The following is a 22,980-nucleotide window of genomic DNA, read 5'->3' on the forward strand; positions in this document are numbered from 1 at the left end:
TTACAAGTTGGTATCAAAGGCCTAGTTTGAGGGATTTGGATGAACACTCATGTGATTCCAAATTCAAACTAAGGATTTGGTAAAAGTTTTTATAATTTTTTTGAAAAATAATGAACTTAAAAGAAGATAGGAAGATGAATTATGTACAATCACCCGGAGCTCATGGAAGTGGTCTCGCAAAATATTTGTACTGGTTATATATTTGTTGATACGAGAATATTTAGAAATGCATGCTAGTGGATAGGCTAAGGATCTTTATGAATTTATAATAGAATTGCATGATGTATGATGCCTGATAGCCTAGAGGATTTCATGTTATGCTATATGAAACTGACATTATTTCTATAGTTTTTTAGTATATGCATCATGGTTGTACATAACTAAGATTCTATAGCCTGAGAATGTTTGGTTTAGCCTTATTTCATGTTCCTTGTCTGATTGTGGACTTAGGGTAGAATCAATTATTCGACTGACTATCGAATCTGGTGTTATGTATGATTAGCATACACAAGGCATCTTTAGAGTTAGCAAAGGTTTCATGAGTTGGGGTGGATTGTTAGAACTACAACAATTGTGAGGATATGATAATGATTCTTGAGAGAGTAAGTATAATGAGTATGTGTACCCTAGTTTCTTTGGGCCTAGTGGCCCATGTAATTCATGGCAATCCTTTGAGACAAATACGGGTTGATGTGGAAGGTAGTATGGGCCCATACTATTGGAAGCACACAACCTGTACGTGTATCAAGGAAGTCATGAGTTCTGATGGATGAATGGTTGCGTGGTGATGTGATGGGGTATAATGTGATTTTCTGATGTGTTTCAGTTTAGTTTCGGTATGGTATAGCACCAAGGTTAGTTATAGCCCATCCTCATGTTGTCAGTCTTTTGGTTATGGTTGGTCTGGATGAGGGTGTAGTTGGTGCTTGTTCGGCCCCAAGTAGCCATGACATTTTAGTCCCAAATGGTACAGATCTATACGGGTTAGTTGATCTTAAATGGTTAATGACCTTGTTTGAAGTAGTGTCAATTTGAGTCGCGAGACTCATGTAAGAAGCAAAAATGATGTTCGACCTGAGGATTGTAGCTTGAGGATGGGTGGTCGGTAGATAGTTAGGATGTCATCCTCTACGACTGAGTTATGTTCTTCCAGCCTCCCGTGTTTGAGTAAGAAGGGACCGGTTGTGTGTTAGTAGATAGATGGAAGAAAGAAAGGTTGTTCTCCACATTAGTTTTTGCTGTAAGGGGGAATTGTTTGGTTTTGGTGAATCATTTTCGTCTTACAACAAGAGAATATTCAAGGCTTAACTACTCTTTTGTTTCGATGGCCTAGGTGAAGGCCATGCTGCAAGTCGGATAGGTAACACAGTTTTGAGAAAATCGGGTGTATCCGAGAAGGGACGAGATGTTCCGATTTGGAAAGGAGAGCCCTATTAAATGTTGAGTTTATCGAAGCTTCTATTTGGGCACCTGCAATGGATTCTTGAAGCTTCATAGGAGGATAATGGTGTGGGAAAATTCTTCAAATGCAATTTTTAGTTGCGAGAAGTTCAGTTCGTAAGGTGCCTTGTAAATTTAATGGTATTCTCATCGATTTTGCAAGAAATGAGGCAACGATGTTGGGAAAATTTTTCAAGGTATCCATCTGAGATTCAGAGTTTTCTTAAGACTAGTTAATTATTATTAAAAGGATCATCTTGTGTTGCATTATTTATTCTGAGAGTCGAGGTTGGTATGTATCTTGTTGAGCCGGTTTGAGGCTTAGATGTTGAAGACGTCAAATGATGATGGTGTAAATCATAAGTGGGGGAGAACTAGGTGTTCTATTTGGAGAATCATTGGCCAATGCGATTTTATGGTTTCACCACAATGGATCAAGGGAATCTACGATTCAAGTGGGCGAGGTTTTTGGTTTAGGGTTGTTGTTGCAAGCAAGACGGAAGGTAGACTACCTTAAAGAATTCATGGTTAGGAAGTCCTCTCATTGCATTCTCGATGGTTCATCAAAATCCTTGCTAGTCGGGAAGAATTTGAAGATTGGTCAAATCGAGTGTAGTCTTGTAGAGAAAGTTTCCATCAGGTTTATGTCTTCCAAGATGCATGTGTTGTCATCACAACAGAAAGATGCTGGATAAGGAAGTCATTGTGGTCAATAGTTTCTTTTGGAAACGTCAAGGGTCTTGAAAAATGAGTGGTTGAGTCGCTCAGGTTGGTCATCAAATATAAAGGAAAAGGTTGGCTCACAATATAGGTTTGTTATTTATGGTCATGGGTGGATTGTAACGTCCTAAAAATTAAAGCCAAAAATTTCATTTTTAATTATAACAAAAACCATCCTTCATAACATATCCGTAAACTATAATAAAATCAAGTATGATCAAAACATCAAAAGATATCAGAGTAAAGTAAAATACAGAATATCGTGGTGTGTGCGATGTGATCACCCCGAGCTCTTCCCCTTGGATCCAGAAGTACCTGAAACATAAATTGAAAATCATAAACACAAAGCATAGTGAGTTCCCAAAATTACCACATACCATACATATTAAACATATAATGGGCCCCGCCCGTCATCGAGACCTGCTCATAATAGATCTGTCAGAAATATGAGATAGGCCCTACTCGACATCGATCCCCACCCGATATACATATAAACATATAAACACACGCAAAAATCACAAAGATAAATATCATAAAATATACTCATCAGTCCCCGCCCAATATACATATCAAATATCATATATACAAGAGTCAGGTAGAAAACTATCATACTAATCATAATAAACCATGGGCCGACATTTGTGCATTCGATCCGCCAAGTACAGTGAAGACACTCACATCAAAATCTTGAATCTCTCAGATAAACACTCAGACTGCTGATCCAGAAAAATCCCCGTGCTATCACCATCAAATAATATCCGATCAATAATTGGGTTACAACCCAAAACTGGAATCCTAGTCCAATTGTCCAACACTCAAGGTAAAAGACCATTTTACCCCCTCCTAAAATTAACCGAAATCCGAGGCCCAATCCAAAAGCACCAAAAGTCCACTTAGGCCCATCTGCCTAATTGGGCCCAAAATATGTCGTGGGCCTAATTCTAATAAGGCCCAAGGCCTATCCATGGCCCAAAATCAGAAGGCTAATGGCCTAGAAGGCCCAACACTCTTTTAGCCCATAAACGGCCCAAACTGAGTAAGTAAAAAAAAGTCAATGGCAGCTGAGTACGCCCGACGTACTTAGGCATACACCCAGTGTTCTACAAGGACTCCTAGTACACGCATTGTACGAGATAGGTATGCCCAACATAGTACCAAACGAGCCAATATCAGGGACCGGGCAGCGTACGCTCATCATATACATACATATGCCCAGGTTATGTTCCCATTAAGCACTTTTCCATTAAGTGCTTAATACTTGCAACCAAAAGCCCAAACTTCAGATTCAAGTCTTATCAAACATCTTAATCCATAAAGTCATGAACTTGGATCCTTTGCATGTCTCAAAGGTACCCAAACCTCAATTTTAACATTCTACTTCCACCGTAATGACCTAAACTCATGCATGGTTGATCCACAACCATCAAGACACTAACTTTATGGAGTTAGGTCCTCAGAAACATTAAGATAAACAACTCCTAAGTTCTGGAGTGGAAGGAATCCACTAGATATCATCACAATGAGACCAAAACTTCATAGGGACTAGATCTAAGTAAACAAGGAGAGAGTTCCAAGCTTCATACCTCAATGAAGCTAGAAATGATGTGAGATATTTGGGTCTACAAGCCCTCCTTTGATCAATGCTCCTTCTTCCAACTTCTTCTTCTTCTTCTTCTTCTTCAAGTCTCACTAACACACACTAAAACACACATAAGAAGGGTCAAATCTCTTTAAAAGGGGCTAGGGTTTCGAGATGTGACTCAAAGGGATTTAGAGTCTGAGAAATGAGAGATCCAAGGTTCATAATGTTGTACGCCTCGCGTACAACAAGTTTTTCGGAAAGGGAAAAACTGCCCTATGGGGACCAAATCTACAAAGAATTAACATACCAAGGGTAAAAAATGGATATACCTTGAGTCAGGTGTTACATGGACGGTTGTTGATCTGTCGACCAGCTTCAGAGTTTGGTATGTGTATTTCCGCATAAGAATTGTTCAACTGTTCAGGGGATCATTGCGTCTAGTTATCGATCCGTTTCCGATTAATTAGTTATTTTATTCCTTAGAGGTATTTGTGTCACAACCCAAATAATATGTCACCAACCACCATTAGTATTTCACAATAGGACATAAATATGTAATCAGGGCAACCTTATAACCATCCAATATATTTTAATATATTTGAATCTTTCTTCCTTAATTACGTCAAACGTTAGGCTCAAAAAAAAGTGTGCAAAAAGCCACATCACTTTGAGAGCAGGTTAACATATTTAGACTCCTTAAGCCACCGCGATTCTAGAAATATAAATTACACAAGAATCTGACATAGTATAGGTGTGATATGACACTTATAGTAAATAAATATCTATTGTACTTAAAAAGTTACGGCGACGAAAACTATAAGGAGATTGGTTGACTTTTGGAAAAAGTCACTAACTAGGCAATTGTAGTACTACTTAAAGTAGAAATTATAAGGCAATGAGTAACATCCCAATTTTCAAGGCTAAAAATTTTGTTTTAATTATGTTACTTGTAAAACAGTTTACTGAAAAAAATCATCAATATCATATCAATCCATGATCCCATAAGTCAAATGCCATAAAACATGTCATGGAATAATAATAATGTTAGAGTACAATCCCAAGAATCTCATAATTCGGAAATCTGGTGTGCGTGTGATATGCAGCTACCACACCGGCTCCTTCCCCTTCGTTGAAGAGGTACCTAAATCCAAAATGAAAACTGTAAGCATAAATCTTAGTGAGTTCCCCCATCATACCACATACCATACAATAACATATCAAGCAAGGTATATCTGGGTGCCGGCCTCCCCTTCGGTCTATCTCAATTGGATAAGTGCCTAGCATATCTGGGTACTGGCCTCCCCTTCGGTCTATTTCAACCAGATAACTGCCTAGCATATCTAGGTGTTGGCCTCCCCTTCGGTCTATTTCAACAGGATATCGGGAACTATTTGACCCCCATCACTACCATATAGAATCATAACATACTAGCATATAGAACATAAAAGATAAGGGTATACCAAACAATTATCACACACACAATCATCTAACTACAAGCTTCTACTAGTGGGTTGACATTGTGGCCTTAGACCCACTTCTACTGGAAGGTAACTCACCTTGTAAAGCTGAGTGTTGAATCTGTCCTCGCTGCTGGGATTAACTCCTCACACATCCTACACATAATCGTCTTCCTTAGTTACCATTTTATGGTCAAATTAGGTCAAAGTTGGGATGTTTAGGCCTTGAATCGTAGAGTTCCTCATGAACTCATCGAGTCCACCTTCATGCAAGGTGATGCTCTTAGCGCTGGACTCGCCGAGTTCTTTGTTGACTCGCCGATTCCATCTTCATATTCTTGGGACATAGCCTTGAACTCGCCGAGTCCCATGATTTTCTAGGTCCACAATGAGTCCAACTGACTGAGTGTTCTTCTAACTTAACACCTTGTCTATTATTAGGAGAGATTTGGTGGGAACTACGACCTAACTCGACGAGTCACATGAGTTACTCCCCGAGTCCCTCTATATCCAAAACCATACAATCGATTTCAGTTGGTATTATTGCATCCAAAACATAGATATGGTCTCCTAGGGTCCATAATACATGTAAAGTTACAAACTTTACGTCCATACATGGGCCATTTAGCTCAAAATCTATAAAAACCCCACCCCCGGTGGAGGTTTTCTCGTTTAAAACTGAAGAAAAATGTAACGACCCAATTTTCACGTCCAAAAATTTCGTTTTTAAAACATTACTTTAGAAAATGTTAATAGATAAGGACATTGTTTGACCAAACTACATCACAACATAAACCATGTTCAAAAGTCAAGTCATACAACCAATCGAAACATCAAAGTATAAATCCCAAGGAAATCTAGTAAATGCGGAAACCAATGTGTGTGCATGATGTGCCGCTACCGAGCCAACTCCTTCCCCTTCGATGAAGAGGTACCTGAAACCAAAACTGTAAACTGTAAGCACAAAGCTTAGTGAGTTCCCCCATCGTACCACATACCATACAATATATATCATACATACTGCCAGACTATTCTGGGGTGCCTGACTACCTGGTACGGCCATTCTGGGGTGCCGACTACCCGTGCGGCCATTCTGGGGTGCCGTCTTACCCGTGTCAAGCCATTATGGGGTGCTGACCTACCCATGTCAAGCTATTCTGGGGTGCTGACTACCCTTTGGTCCTAACAACCGAACCTCGGGGACTATTTCACCCCTACTACTACCATCACATATATCATAACACAAACGTATTATCAGACATATCTGGGGTGTCTGACTACCCTTCAGTCCTAACAACCGAACTCTACTACTAACATATACCACATAACATATCAGGTAGTAGCAAACCTAGATGATATCACAAAGACAATCATCTAACATACAACTCCTACTGGTGGGCCGACATTGTGGCCTTAGACCCACCGCTACTGGAAGGTAACTCACATCGGAGTAGCTGCTGATCTTCGTGGGAATAGTCTGACTGCTGCTGCTGCTGTTCCGGAAATCCTCCGGCTGTATTCCCACCAAACACTTAGTCAAAAACTGCTAACTGACCTTTGGGTAAAATGACCATTTTACCCCTGATCATGCCCTAAGTCAAAGTCCGAGTCAACTTCCAGTTGACCCGACTTGCTGAGTTGGCTCGCCAACTCGCCGAGTCCATGTCCAAACGACTGTCCTGAATTCTGTTTCTACTCGTCGAGTTAGGCGTCGACTCGACGAGTTCTCCTTCCAAACTGATGTTCAAGTCCTTCATCCTACTTGCCGAGTTGTATGAACAACTCGCCGAGTTCATCTTCATTCGATGAACAAGTTATACTGTGACTCGCCGAGTTGTATGAGCAACTCGCCGAGTCTGATCTTGATCTAAGGAGATTGCCTTGAACTCGCCGAGTCTGGGCATCGACTCGCCGAGTTCCACTATGGGTGAGTTTTGGCTTCCAACTCACCGAGTCCCTCCTGGACTCACCACCCGACTCGACATAACAAAAAGGGGACAAACCCGGAAACTCGCGACTGGACTCGCCGAGTCAGATGAGCGACTCGCTGAGTCTGCTCCATGCAAGAGCTAAAAATGCGATTTTGCTCGAATCCAATCCATGTCATTCGTAGATCTGGGCTCCTAGAGCATGAATAACACGTAAAGTTTCCAACTTTACGTGTAAATATCCATCTATGGGGTTCTTAGGGTTCAAAATGCACCAAAAGAGTAGATCTAAGGTTTATATGCAATATGGGCTCATAAAGGTAGTGGATCTGAGCTCCTGGAGCTCAACTATGCTTGGATCTAGAGACCAATCAACTTATTTCGAAATATTAAGCACATACAAGCTTGGAAATGAGCCATGATGGACTTTAATGGGGCCATAAGCATGGAGACAAGGGGGAAAATGAGCCATACCTTAGATATCACTCTGAAATTGCTCACAAATGCTTGACCTTCTCTTCTTCTTCTTGATCTCCTTCCCTACTCACTCCAATCTCCAAGAGGACACACCAAATGGCTTCAAATCCACAAAACAAGGCTTAGAACGAGGTATATGGCTCTTAGGGTGAATGGGGGCTGGCTTGGGGGCGGAAAGGGGGATTAAATAGGGTGCAAACCCCTGAAACTTATGGTTTCAACCAACAGCGGTGACTCGCCGAGTCCAGGATATGGACTCGCCGAGTCGCCAACTTAAACGTGCCCCGGGTCCCGTCCCTACTCGGCGAGTCGGACCTATGACTCGCCGAGTCCAAGGCTTAAAAAGGAAAAATACTCAATTAAAATTTACATACCAGGAACCAGGTGCTACAAAGAAGAAGAAGGGAGGCAGTAACAATAAGTATGCGGGTGTTTGGGTTGCTTGTCATCGAGAAAGAAGAAGAAAACATGGTTAGAACGGAGGGTAGCAGCCTCCTTTTTGTGCTTGGGTTTTCCATATATATATATATATATATATATATATATATATATATATATATATATATATATATATATATATATATATATATATATATATAGAGAGAGAGAGAGAGAGAGAGAGAGAGAGATTTATTTTTATTTTTATTTTTATAAATCTAAAAATCAGAAAAAAAAAGAAAAAAAGAAAATCATATTAACGGGGGAAAATTCATCATTTTGAAAAAAAATCATAATAAATTGGACCAAACATGCAACAAAATAAAAACTTTGGACATTTGGTACTAGTGCAAACCTTTTTGGACCAAAGTGACAATTTTGTGCAAACCACAGGGACCATTTATGCAATTTAGTCTTTATGAAATGTTATGTTAGTTTAATTAATATTTAATTTTAAGTTTTATGTAATTATTTAGAATTTAGAATTAAAAAAAAAGTTCGTAGGCACTACATCCTACCTCGTAAGTAAATAATCTAAAAAATGTAAAATCCTATGTGGCACTTAAATGACAACCTTTTACCATTACACTATCCGTTATACCCACTACATACCAAATATGTGGTGGGTGGCACATCAGCACTACATTCTTCTACCACTAACATAAGATACCTACTACTAACTTACCACTTCACATCTTTTTTTATTTAAATTTAATTCAAAAATACATTAAAACACAATAACACATTTTTTTTAATTAAATTTAATTCAAAAACACAATAAAACATATTTTTTTGTTAAACTAGTTTTTTAATTTTATTGAAACAAGATTATATTAATTTAAAACACATTAAAAAAAACATAAAAAAACCCTTAAAAATGCAACTACAAACAACTTAAAACTACTTTTTAAACCTTATTTTTTACTCACTAAATTAATTATGAACGTTCTCTTAATTTTCGCAAAGCTTTGACATGTTTAAACGGTGTGTGTTTCGTGTCTTCATATTGGTTCATGACCACAATAAACGGGTCGTTTTCGTGTACGTTGTTTATTACAAAGTTATAAATACCATTGACTTCACGACATTTAATTCTTATATCACGATACTTCAAACATATTTCATCAACACTACGATTTTGATAACCCATTAAATCATGGAAAACATTTCAAACCTTTATCCAAAAATTAAGAGGTGTTACCGGGTCTTCTAAAGCTACTACTCATGCTCGTGCTAAGTTCTCTTCTTCATTTTCTGATAAATTCATCATTTTAGGAGCCATTGGTTTTGGAAGAATACAAAAGAAGTGTGTGATTTTGTGATAAAAGAAAGAAGAAATTGTGTGAGTATGTTTAATATACGTGTGATATTTATAGAAGAAGTTTAATATGTTTGAAAGGTAAAAAAGAAAAAAAAAATCCGTTGCAAAAGAAACCAACCGTTGCAAACATCAACTAATAGATTTTTCCGTTTGATTTCGTGGAACATACAACGCCCAACAACGACCACGATCGACCACAACCGGCCGGGATGGTGTGTACGGTTATGGTTGTGGTCCATGTATACCACAAGAATATGGCTTGTGATGAGCATACCAGAAGACCTTAGTAAAAAAGACACCATACCCTTTAGCTTAACTAAAATATCTTAGATTAGATAGAGAGGAAACTAGGGATGAGCATATGAACCGGGGAACCGGCCGGAACCGGAACCGGAACCCGATGGAACCGGTCGGGCCGGGACCGGGACATTATTTTTGTGGATTTTTAGAACCGGGAACCGGTAGGAACCGGAACCGATATAACCGGAACCGGCAAAAACCGGTAGAACCGGCAAAAACCGGAATCGTATGATGCTATTTTTCAAGGATCGGTTCCAACATTTGAAGACACGACAAGAACCGGTAGGAACCGGGAACCGGTAGAACCGCCGGGCCGGTTCGGTTCTTAATTTTGGCCGAAGCCGGTTCCCGGTTCCGGTCCGGTTCGGGCCGGTTCCGACCGGTTCGGTTCTTTTGCTCATCCCTAGAGGAAACTCATAAAAACCGGTGCACATATTTCGAGACGCTCTATAATCATCGGCGACATTAAAAGAGACCATGCTTTTTTAAAATATGAGATGAAATTGTTTATCACGTTACCTGAAAAACTTCCATGTGCGCAACGCGATTTCGCTTATTTACATTTTCTTCTTTGATATTTAAGTGCGGACCCATCATTCTGAGTGCAATATGCTCAACAAACAACTGTCTTCTTTTTATAAAAGTTGTTTAATTTTTTTTATAGATAGATACTAAATCACAAGGAATAATTCTTTTTGTTGAATATTTACCATAAAAGTGTCTTAGTTTGTTTATAAATAATTAGGTTACTGAGTAGTCAATATCAAACAAACCCACAAATAAAAAGACACCTTTTGCTATCACAAAGTTGGATCATCATTCATCAATGGATGTGAACAGTACATAAACAATGAAAATGGTGGTCTATGGCACAACATCCCTTACCCCACCCACACTACCACATGACCCGGTTTTTCTTCAAACTTGCGCAACTCAAACTCAACTGTATACACTACCAAATGCTTCAAATTTTCCAATCAATAACGTGATTGTTTTATGGAGGATTTTCAAATTATTGAAATTGGCCTCTTTTTCTAAGAATAAGTATTAGACAACGTATTAAGGAATGTTAGGCCGGAGGAGGTAGTGTTATTTTTACCACTCCATTGTCATGTTATTTTTTACTATAAAAATGTGGTTTCTTGACACATGGTAGGAGTGATGCCAATTTTTTTAACAATTTACTTTAAATTAAAAGTTCATTTTTAATAAAAAAAACATAATATTTCATACTTCACAAAAAAAAAATACATTGTATTACTTAAAAAATCTAGAAATCTTAAACCTACAAACTAAAAAACACACATATCAGATAAGAAAAATAAATACCAAAATTAAAATAAAATATACCACGTGAAGTCTTCATCCGAGAACTCATCTTCCGAGTCATTCAGGGGATCCAAATTGAGGTTAACGTGTTTAATTCCGTAAATGTGTTCCACTAAGTTTATGCGAATGTTGTGAAATGTTTCAGTACTACGTATCCTTACTGAAATAAATTGTTGGTTTTTTCAGTATATACTAACATTTCTTAAGAGATCCAAAGGCTCGCTCGACATCCTTCCTAGCTCTTTCTTAAGCTCTCTTTAATTTTTTTTTCCGTCTAGAATCATGTGGACACGAAAATGATTTAACTAACACAACATACTTAGGATAGATCCTATTCTGATCCTATCAACAAGATAATAACCATTGACGGAATTTGTTAATCGATAGTTTGGTTGATTATTCCTACAATTGGTTTGTTTTTCGTAATAGAAAAATTAGTATAAGTCGTGTTTCTTGGATGTTAAATCCTATTTTGTCTATTCCGATGTAATGTTTTGTTAACAATTCTCTTTCTTTCTATAAAATTCAGTTGTTTGAAAAAAAAAAGATAATAATCATACTTATATGTCGTTACATGCACTTGAAAAGATGAGTCAAGTGCATATCTGTCATATATGTTGTTAAATATAGGTAAATGATTAATAACGTTGATGTCGTTAATCGAATTGAGGGAACCCCCCAAAAGCATGTCAAATCCATAGATCATGTGACGCCATTGCTTCAAGTATGACCGTTGGGTGATTATGATCCCCTCGGGTAAATTGACCATGTTGTGAGGTAATGTAATTTTCCCATGCCCAATAGAGACACTCTACTCTTCCTATCATTCTAGGAAATCCTTGTATACTAGCATGATGAGCTTGCAATTATAAGATGCCATTGAATGTAAGCTTACGTAAATATTTTAGACCATAAAACTAAATCATAATTTTGCAAAAAAAAGTGGAGACTATCTCGTGCGGTCAGAGCGGGCATCCTAAAACTCTCGTCAAATGCATCAGGCATGATGACATATGCTAAATGACGATGTACAATTATGAATTTTTTAAGGGATTGAAACCGGATGTACATATAGCATTGAGACATTGTTGGAAAAAACTACACTCTATCATTAAATCTTGGACTGTACGTTCATATAACGATTTGAACATTATGAAACGTCTTCGAAAGGAGTACCCTTGAAAAGTGGCATTTTCATAAAAGTAGTCATGTATCAAGCGTTGTTGGGCATTTTTACGTTTTATGTAAATATATTTTCGTGTTCTCTATTGAGAACTTTCGGTTGCATTATTGCATAAAGCGTCATACATATGCTCCGCCATTTGAGCACATGCAACAACAACATCAAACATAAATTGAAATTCTTCAGAAGATGAACATGATGACATTTTCTATTGATTTTGAGAGAAAAAGCAATATAAAGATATACAAATTTGATTTTGATTTGAAGAAATAAGGTGTCGAGGTTTATATATATATATATATATATATATATATATATATATATATATATATATATATATATATATATATATATATATATATATATATGCACTCGAAATTTGACCGTTCAACGGTCTAGGGAAATGAGAAAGCTAGCAAAAGTTGTGCGGCCAAATTTAGTAGTGTGAAAAGTATGCTAATCAAACCGAGTTAAGGTTCTGCCTGACTAACTATGCATTGCATAATGGTTATCCAATTAAGGTGACTATATCTTCTAGTACAAGGCTTCAAGAAAAATGTGGTTAAGACAATAAAGGAAAGATGTGTACCTTCAAGCTGTAGACATCCTAGTAAACATACATATGTTAGGGAGTACAATCATGCCACATTGGTTAATCCTGACTGGATAGCCAAATAGTTCTTGAAAAAATTGAGTGTTAGACCAAAAATGAAAGCTAGGGAGATGAAAAAAGAAATTAAGATGAAGTTATTATGCATTTTGTCTAAGGAACAATGCTATAGGGCTAAGAAGAAAGCACGAGATATTTTAATTGGAAAGTTATCAGAGCATTATGCTCATATATAGGAATATGGAGGAGAGATCATGAGATCAAACCTTGGTAGTACAACAAAGGTTGGAGTTGATATCAAAAAAGATGGTAGAAGTGTATTTAGAAGATTCTATATATATTTCAAGGCTATAAAGGATGGGTGGATTAGGGGTTGCAGAAGAGTCATTGGCCTAGATGGTTGTTTTCTAAAAGGCCAATGCAAAGGGGAACTACTCACTACAATAGGTAGGGATAAGAACAACCAGGTATACCCAATAGCTTGGGTTGTAGTTGATGTTGAAAACAAGGCCAACTGGCTGTGGTTTATAGAGTTTCTTGTGGAAGACCTTGGATTGCAATTTGGTGAAGGTTTGATAATAATTTTTGATCAGCATAAGGTAAGCATACTCTTTTTTTTTTTTTTTTTTTTTTTTACTCTTTTACCTATGTTTACTATTTTTTGTATGTTTACACCTTTTTGTATCATTTAGGGTTTAGTAGAGACTGTCAAGTAGGAGTTACCCTTGGTTGGGCATACGAAGTGTGTCGGATATGTGTATGACAACTTTAAAAAGGTTTGTAATGGGATTGATTACAAGAGATATTTATGGGCAGCTTCAATGACAACAACAGAGTCATATTTTATTGGGACAATGGAGGAACTCAAAGAAATGAATGGGAGTGCTTATGACCACCTCATGGAAAGTAACGCAAAAAGTTGGAGCAGGGAATTTTTAGTGAAGGTAGAGCATGTGAAGTTGTAGAAAATGGTATATTAGAGAGCTTCAATTCAGTAATTCTAGAGGCAAGGACTAAACCACTTCTTACTATATTGGAAGAGATCATAATGTATGTTACAAACAATTTTTATAGGATGTCTACAAAGCACTTAACATAGAGGGAGATGTATGTCCTATAATACTGGAAAAGCTGGAGTTGTGGTGTACAAATATGAGGTGGCATTATTGACTAAGGTTATTCAATATTTAAAAATATTATTCACTAACATGTATTGCATGAATTATAGGTTGTGGAGTGTTGTAGCTAGTGAGACACATGTATTTGAAGTGGGGCTAGGACTTGAGTCTTTTTAGGTGGACTTAGGAGAACAATCCTGTACTTGTAGACTGTGGGAAATATCTGGGATTCCTTGTGTCCATGCATGTGTAGCTATAAACCACACACAACAACAACCTGAAACAATGACCAGTTCATGCTTTTCCAAAGAGAAGTTTGCAGAGACTTACAAAGGCAATATGATGCCTCTAAATGCTAGTAAAATGTCTGTTAGGACACCATTTGCCAAACCATTGCCACCACCTTCAAGGAGGATGCCCGAAAGACCTAAAACCAAAAGAAGGAAACATGTTATAGAGAAGGATGGAGAGTACAAGAAGTTAAGGTTTGTTAGAGGAACAAAGATATGTTAGAACTGTTGGGAGGAAGGGCATAACAAAAGTACCTCCAACCTTTGTTATCAGAGCATTATGCTCATATATAGGAATATGGAGGAGAGATCATGAGATCAAACCTTGGTAGTACAACAAAGGTTGGAGTTGATATCAAAAAAGATGGTAGAAGTGTATTTAGAAGATTCTATATATATATTTCAAGGCTATAGAGGATGGGTGGATTAGGGGTTGCAGAAGAGTCATTGGCCTAGATGGTTGTTTTCTAAAAGGCCAATGCAAAGGGGAACTACTCACTACAATAGGTAGGGATAAGAACAACCAGGTATACCCAATAGCTTGGGTTGTAGTTGATGTTGAAAACAAGGCCAACTGGCTGTGGTTTATAGAGTTTCTTGTGGAAGACCTTGGATTGCAATTTGGTGAAGGTTTGATAATAATTTTTGATCAACATAAGGTAAGCATACTCTTTTATTTTTTTTTTATTTTTTTTTTACTCTTTTACCTATGTTTACTATTTTTTGTATGTTTACACCTTTTTGTATCATTTAGGGTTTAGTAGAGACTGTCAAGGAGGAGTTACCCTTGGTTGAGCATAGGAAGTGTGTCGGATATGTGTATGACAACTTTAAAAAGGTTTGTAATGGGATTGATTACAAGAGATATTTATGGGCAGCTTCAATGACAACAACAGAGTCATATTTTATTGGGACAATGGAGGAACTCAAAGAAATGAATGGGAGTGCTTATGACCACCTCATGGAAAGTAACGCAAAAAGTTGGAGCAGGGAATTTTTAGTGAAGGTAGAGCATGTGAAGTTGTAGAAAATGGTATATTAGAGAGCTTCAATTTAGTAATTCTAGAGGCAAGGACTAAACCACTTCTTACTATATTGGAAGAGATCATAATGTATGTTACAAACAATTTTTATAGGATGTCTACAAAGCACTTAACATAGAGGGAGATGTATGTCCTATAATACTGGAAAAGCTGGAGTTGTGGTGTACAAATATGAGGTGACATTATTGACTAAGGTTATTCAATATTTAAAAATATTATTCACTAACATGTATTGCATGAATTATAGGTTGTGGAGTGTTGTAGCTAGTGAGACACATGTATTTGAAGTGGGGCTAGGACTTGAGTCTTTTTAGGTGGACTTAGGAGAACAATCCTGTACTTGTAGACTGTGGGAAATATCTGGGATTCCTTGTGTCCATGCATGTGTAGCTATAAACCACACACAACAACAACCTGAAACAATGACCAGTTCATGCTTTTCCAAAGAGAAGTTTGCAGAGACTTACAAAGGCAATATGATGCCTCTAAATGCTAGTAAAATGTCTGTTAGGACACCATTTGCCAAACCATTGCCACCACCTTCAAGGAGGATGCCTGAAAGACCTAAAACCAAAAGAAGGAAACATGTTATAGAGAAGGATGGAGAGTACAAGAAGTTAAGGTTTGTTGGAGGAACAAAGATATGTTAGAACTATTGGGAGGAAGGGCATAACAAAAGTACCTGCAAGAATCCAGGTAAGCCCAAACCTCCAAAGGAGAAGAAAAAAAGGGTAGGCCAGTGACTAGGGATGAGCCAAGAAAAAAACAACACCATCCACAAGTCAAATGCGTCAAAAGAGTCAGCAGATGGATGGAAAAACAAGGTGTAACAGTCAAAACAAGGCAAGTTTTAATATTTTTTATTAAATCTTTAATGTCTACTATTGTTTTAACATGATTGTTGTTTTATTAGCTGGGAAAAGCAAAGTCATCTCAATCTGTTAAATGGAGGGACGTATGAAGGTAGTAACATGTACATTGAATATGAATGGCTGCAAGATGTTATGTTAGTTGAAGATTTCAAGGAGGATGAACATGCTAGATAGTTGCTTGCATCAGGATGCCTAGAGGATGAGGTGTATCATGTACTGAACGAACAACAATTGGATGTTGAAGTTTTGGATGAAGAAGTTCCAGAGGTTGAACAGGTTTCACCTATACCTGAACAACTTTCACCTATGCCTCAAGTTGCTATTGTACCAGAAACAAAGGATGAAGGCATTGCTGATACACCACTATCCCAAAGGTTGTTGAGAACAAGGAGGCCTTTAAAAAGAATTACTTTAATTCAGACTGGAAAGAAAGTTGTTGGAAAGATGGTTGTTGGTCCAGGTTGTAGTAGGTTGGACCCTGTTTCTTTGGAGTAGATTAGGGTGCACAAGTTTAGAGGTTGATGGGCATGGTTAATGTTAGCCTTTTTCGTATTAAGTAATGGGTGCCCTAAAGTAATCCCCTTTTTTGTATATGGGATACCTAAACACTACCCGTTTTGTAAATGGGATGGGTAAATATTGGCAACATGTATGGCTTTTGTTGGTAACAATTTATGTAATGTTGATATGGTGTTTATGGCCATCTTTTAGTAGCATTATGGTAAAAATATGTATAATGTTGGTAGTTTGGTCCTTTTTGTTTTGGTCACTAGTTTGTTACATAAGGTAAGGGTAGTTTGGTCCTTTATGTTTTGGTTACTAGTTTGTTACATAAAGTAAAGGTAGTTTGGTCCTTTACGTTTTGGTCACTAGTTTTTTTACATAAGGTAAGAGTAGTTTGGTCCTTTATGTTTTGGTCACTAGTTTGTTACATAAGGTAAGGGTAGTTTGGTCTACTAGCATGATATAGTATCATACTTCCAATTACAGTGATAAACATATACATATCCAAATTGGTCAACGTTGGACCATACAAACTTCAAGTTAGTACATCAATACATACACACAGAAATGGTCAACATTGGACCTTAATCGACATTAATTCATACTTAAAGACTTAGCACAACTTCTTCCTACTTATGCATTGTACACCATCCAAATCAAAATCCCTACCACGACTAGTAAAATAACAAGCAAACCAATCACAACCCTAACAAGAAATGCCAAACTTATTTCACCATGATGAGGGTTCCCTTTTCCCTGTCCAGTGCTTATTTTTCTTCTTTACCACAACTTCAAGCAAAGTTCCTTGTACCATGGATTTACTTCACCATCATACCATTCAAAGTAGCCACAGTCTACAACTTCATCGGGCTAATACATGCACCCAAAGTATCTTCTACTAGGATTCTTCTCGCTTGTTGATATCTTCATTAGGGTTGCTAGTCTACAGTAGCACATCCTAGAGGGACAATTGTTTGACTTGTTTTCCCTACTCGTTGATCCAACTGATCGAGATGAAGATACCATTGTACAATCCTCGTGAAGAACTGAGAAGAAAAAGTTAAGATCGATCTAGGGTATAAGGGTAATAAGAGTTAAGGCTGTTAGGGATCATTTATAAATGCTAAATTGTTGTGTAGAATCTAAGTTGGATGCAACATAAGCTAATGGTCTAGTCAACAAAGTAAAAACCGGTTGAACTAAAGTCAACCGATAATATGATTACATTTAGGAAAAAATCAATAACACGGTGTCAAAATTGAGAAAAAAAAAGTACAGTATCAAATTAAAATTTTTATATAAACTTAATGTCTTTTGTGATATTTACCTATTGATTAGATTGTTTATTGGGAAGGAAAATACAATTGGTGGATTACATAAGAAATATTGGATGCGGTAGTGCTTACGACTCAATGGTGCTTTGAAGGTTTTGCTAATGCATTATTATTTCATCCCAACAAACCGAAGAAGACCTTTTATTTTGGAAAGAAATATTTAATCAATAGTATTTTGGATATATAATAGAAACAGAAATTAGATTCAGATAACTTCAAAATCCAACTCTAACTTTGATTTTTTTATAATATATTTTTTTATATAATCTTCTACCTTTTAAAAAAAAATCCCAATTAATGATTACGAACTCTACGAAAAAAAAACTATATGACACTCTTATAATATACGAGTTATGATCCTTATATGAGTTGGTATAGATTTATATGAAATGGCAAACACATTTTATTTTTATTTTGTGTCACCTTTGTTTTCTTCTTTGATAAAGACCAACAATTTGTTTTTGTTATTAAAGTTGCTAACAAACAAACCATACATTTTTTTTTCTTTCTAATTTTTCTTTTTACAATTTTAAACTTAATGTATTAATTAAAATTAAAAATTATAGGAATTGGTTCCGATATAATACTGTCGGGTCTAGGGATTAGAACAAGTGACATATCTATAGTTGCATAACCATGTTTTAGCTCATAGTTTTTTTTTTTATAATTTTCTTTTCTAACTATTGCTAATTGTTTATAGAATTTACGATGTTCTAAAAAAATAACATGTGTTTCAAACCTTACAATAATAATAATTTGTATCATCAAAAATACCAATAAAATTTCCGTCATTCAAATAAAAAACAACAACAAATATGCGTTAGAAGCCTTAAACTAACAATAACGCTCTTATTACTTGGTTTATTAGTCATCAGCGGATTTACTTGGTTTATTATTATTATTATTATTATTATTATTATTATTATTAAGATGCACCCACTATGAAAATATGTCACTACTAATTTATAGGTCTATAAAAAACATGGTGCTAATACTGCTGTAAGTTCTTGCGTCCACCAATATCGGTCATATAACAAGTATGTAGTTTTTCATTGTAGGTTTATCACACTACTCGATTTTTAAAGCTTAAAATAAAACTTCAATTTTATAAAGGGAATAATTTTTTTTTAAAAAACGGAAACACTTAACAAAAAAAACATGTTTAATAAATATTTATATTTTTTTCTTAGAAATAATATTAAGTGTAAGCTATAATTTATAAACTAGATTACAATATGATGGTTCTTTAAATTCAATAAGGTAAATTTTCATACACAATTAACGAAATTTGTATTTTAGTTAGTCTTATGTTTTCATCTTATTCTTTTATAAAATTTCAACTATATTTCTTGTATTTGTGTTCTTTAAATTCAATAAGGTAAAATTTCATACACAATAAACGGAATTTGTATTTTAATTAGTCTTATGTTTTCATCTTCTTTTTTATTATTATTATTATTATTATTATTATTATTATAAATTTTTAGCTAAATTTCTTGTATTTGTATTTACATTGTGTATAAATAGGAAACATAAAATACAACAATCATGTAAATAATTATATATTGTCTAATTTACCTTATTAAAAGCATACTAGCTTCAATATTCCATGCCTTGCTTTTACGCACTCCCAAAAGGCTCTCTTTTATCTCATCACTAATTCACTACACATGTATATAACTCCTTTTCCTGCTCCATCACTTACTAAACTTCTCCTTCAATGGATTGCTTTCCTATCATATCTTAGAATTCCAATAAAAGCAATGGAATTCAATTCCATTCATCATCTATTTCCCAAATCATCATCTCCTTGCTCACATCCTCTTTTCTCCATCATTGTAACTCTTTACACCTTAATTCTTCTTTACATTCCATCTTTCTTCATATCAATAGCTTTATCTCCTGTTCTTAATTCCACGGGAATCATACTCATTTCTCTTCTCAGATTAGGCGTGAACAACTTACAAAAAGAATCAAGAGTTTTAGATTCCAGTGACAATGAAAGGTTGGCAAAGGAATCCAACTCTTTGGAATCAAGAGTTCTTGATTGCAACGACAACCAATCCAACCTTCTTTCGTATTCAAAATTTTCTCCAAAATCCAAATCTTTGGAATCAAGACTTATCGACTTCCTAGCCCAAAACCAAACCCATGCAGAATTTGAGCCTAAATCTGTTTTAGACTTGGAATGTAATGAAACACATGTGGGGTTTGAGCATGACATGGTATTGGAATCCAATTCCATTGAAATTGAATCATCACAAGTGATTAAAGAAGGTCCCATATACGAGCCTAAATCTTGTTTAGGCTTGGAGTGCAATGAAACTCATGTGAAGTACGAGCATGTTATGGGATCGGAGTCCAATTCCATGGAATCAACACAAGCGATTGTAGAAGGAGGGTCAACATACGAGCCTAAATCTGGTTTGGACTTGAAATGCAATGAAACCCATGTGGAGTTTGAGCACGACATGGTATTGGAATCCAATTCCATTGAATCATCACATGTGATTGAAGGAGGGCCCACATACGAGCCTAAATCTAGTTTAGACTTGGAATGCAATAAAACCCATGTGAAGTACGAGCATGACATGGGATTGGAATTCACTTCCACGGAATCACCACAAGCGGTTCAAGGAGGGCCAAAAGTAATGGAAACGGGTCCCAAAGAAGTGGATACAACAATGGCGTTTCTTGAATGGAACATGAGAGCACCATTGGAGATCATATATGAAGCATACGAAGGAGAAGAAGAAGATGATGAAGATAGTAATGAAAATCATGAGGTTTCCAATGATAAACATGATGTGGGTTGCGAAAGATATCCATCTTTATTGATGTATTATCCGGATAGTGAGACAGATAGCTCCTCGGATGGCGATTTCCCCATGAATGAAAAGTGGGAAACACATGAAAGTGTGTTCTTCAAATGGGAAGATGAAGAGGAAGAGCGGGAAGAACTTATTGAGATCTCATTAGATCATTATGGGAAGAGAAGTATCGAATGTTGTCATGTTGAGGAAGATAATTTGATTGAAATTGACCTTTTTGGAACCAGAAGTTGAATTTTCACTTCTTCAACTATATACAGGTAATAGGTACAATTTCGCAAAAAGTAGTAACTAGAGTTTTAAACTATGGTACTTTTTTTTTGTTCTAAATAATATCTGTTTTATAATGGTGAAAATAGAGCACTTCTGAATATGATAAAGAGAGCTTTTTGACACAACTCTTTTTACACATTTAGTTTTCATAATTCTTTTGAAGTCGTTATCTTTTTTTGGCTATCTATTTGTGCATATTGAATAGATTAATTCTTCTTTTCAATTTTTCTTATTAAAACAATTCATTTAATTATTGTATTCAGATTTTAGTAACTATCTTTAATTATTTACATAATTGGTATTCTTTGTTGTATTCAACTTTAATAAGCTTTAATTGTTATGTTTGAGCTGTTTTATTGTAAGAGATAACATATGATCAAAACAGTTGATATACAAACTTTGATAGTAATAAATAATTTCATTAACAAAATAAAATAAAAAAGTCAATGAATGATATCTATACAGGGAAAGCGTGTTACTTAAAACATAATAATATGTGGACACTGCAAAAAATCAGTGTCTTGGAATATCACATTGACAGAAAGCCAAGTGATATGTTTCCCATTAAAGTTAAAAAGAATGGTCCATCCCATGTTCCAGAGGTCGTTGTGACTAAACTACCCTTCAGACATATATTTTTTTTTTTAAATAAAGACACATTTAAGTTATATGAAAAAGTACTGAGCCCTAAAATATCCAAATTTGGGCTGAAAGAACTTGAAAGAATAGTAGTGATTTTTTTCCTATTGGTAAAGAAAGGAACCAAGAGAGTAATGGTGATAAGAAAATGAAGATCTTAGTAAGGTAAATCGTATAAAAGTTACTATATTTAGAAAAAATGAATATTATGTTATTTTTGTTACAATTAAGTTTTTTAACTTTTTGAAATATTAACTCCTTAACGGATCAACTCAATTTGTGTTTTGCTGACTTGCTAGTTTTCAGTGACGTAACATGCTGATGTTACATTATTTAATTATTTAACATTGACATAAAAATTGAAAAAACATTGGTACAAAAGACTCTAAGACTACAAGTGTGGGTGTGGTAAGGGAATGGGTATTCAAATTTGACATTTTTTTATTCCACATTAACATTATGGTTTTCAATTTTGGTTCAAAGTTTACTATTTCTTTTTGAAACCATATAAAAATATATTTTTTTCTTTTGAAACCGTATAAATATAATTTTTACGTTTGAAAATTATATATTTTTATGTAAATACATTTTTTTTATATTTAAACCGTAATATTATGTATAATGTGTATTATTTATATTGTAATTGTATATTTTTTTTATTAAATACACAATTTTAATATAGAATATGGATTTTTACATATAAATATATGATTAAATATGGTTTAATTGCAAATAAATGCATCAAAATACATTTTAAATGTAATAAAAAATATGCATTCCTTGTAATATCTTTGGTAATTGAGTAATTGATAATTGATGGTTGATATGAAACTTGTTGATTGTTAATTGAGTAATTGGTAATTAAACCAACTTAAATAATATATGTCCTTCCAAAATATAGTTATATTTTTATCCACATTATTATTATATATAACCTCACACTTTTTATATTGTGAAATTTGTTCAATTTTTCTTGTTTTATTCGTATTTTACTTTAGTAAAAGAGTTAGCGAATATCACTTATAACTTCGATATTTTAATGATCATGTGTGAAAATATTTTTTAAAATTTGTAATTTCGACCATATTACATGGAGTAATATGAAACAAAATTTGGGATAATGCAAAAAAACTTTATTTAGATTTCATGTAAAATCTAAAATTCAAAAACATATAATGCATTTGCATTATTTGATGTTCTATGAGACAAGATTTTTGCACCGTAATATTAAGTAAAGATGAAGTATATTACAAGAACTAAAGATTATATATATATATATATATATATATAT

At 35.3% G+C, this 22,980-nt stretch overlaps 1 protein-coding gene across 1 annotated transcript; it reads left to right on the forward strand.

Annotated features, from left to right (window-relative positions):
* The first annotated feature begins 19,559 nt into the window (after positions 1-19,559).
* On the forward strand, positions 19,560-21,254 carry LOC145042115 (uncharacterized). The gene has a single exon (XM_078990489.1). The coding sequence runs from the start codon at positions 19,617-19,619 to the stop codon at positions 21,009-21,011; it is 1,395 nt and encodes a 464-aa protein (XP_078846615.1). The 5' UTR covers positions 19,560-19,616; the 3' UTR covers positions 21,012-21,254.
* Positions 21,255-22,980: the final 1,726 nt, after the last annotated feature.

This window comes from Lactuca saligna, chromosome 4, assembly GCF_052625555.1.
Source record: "Lactuca saligna cultivar CGN05327 chromosome 4, ASM5262555v1, whole genome shotgun sequence".
NCBI lineage: Eukaryota > Viridiplantae > Streptophyta > Magnoliopsida > Asterales > Asteraceae > Lactuca > Lactuca saligna.

Bases quoted from the DNA above. Each gene is read 5' to 3' on its own strand.
- LOC145042115 (XM_078990489.1), top strand. From the start codon at position 19,617: ATGTATATAACTCCTTTTCCTGCTCCATCACTTACTAAACTTCTCCTT.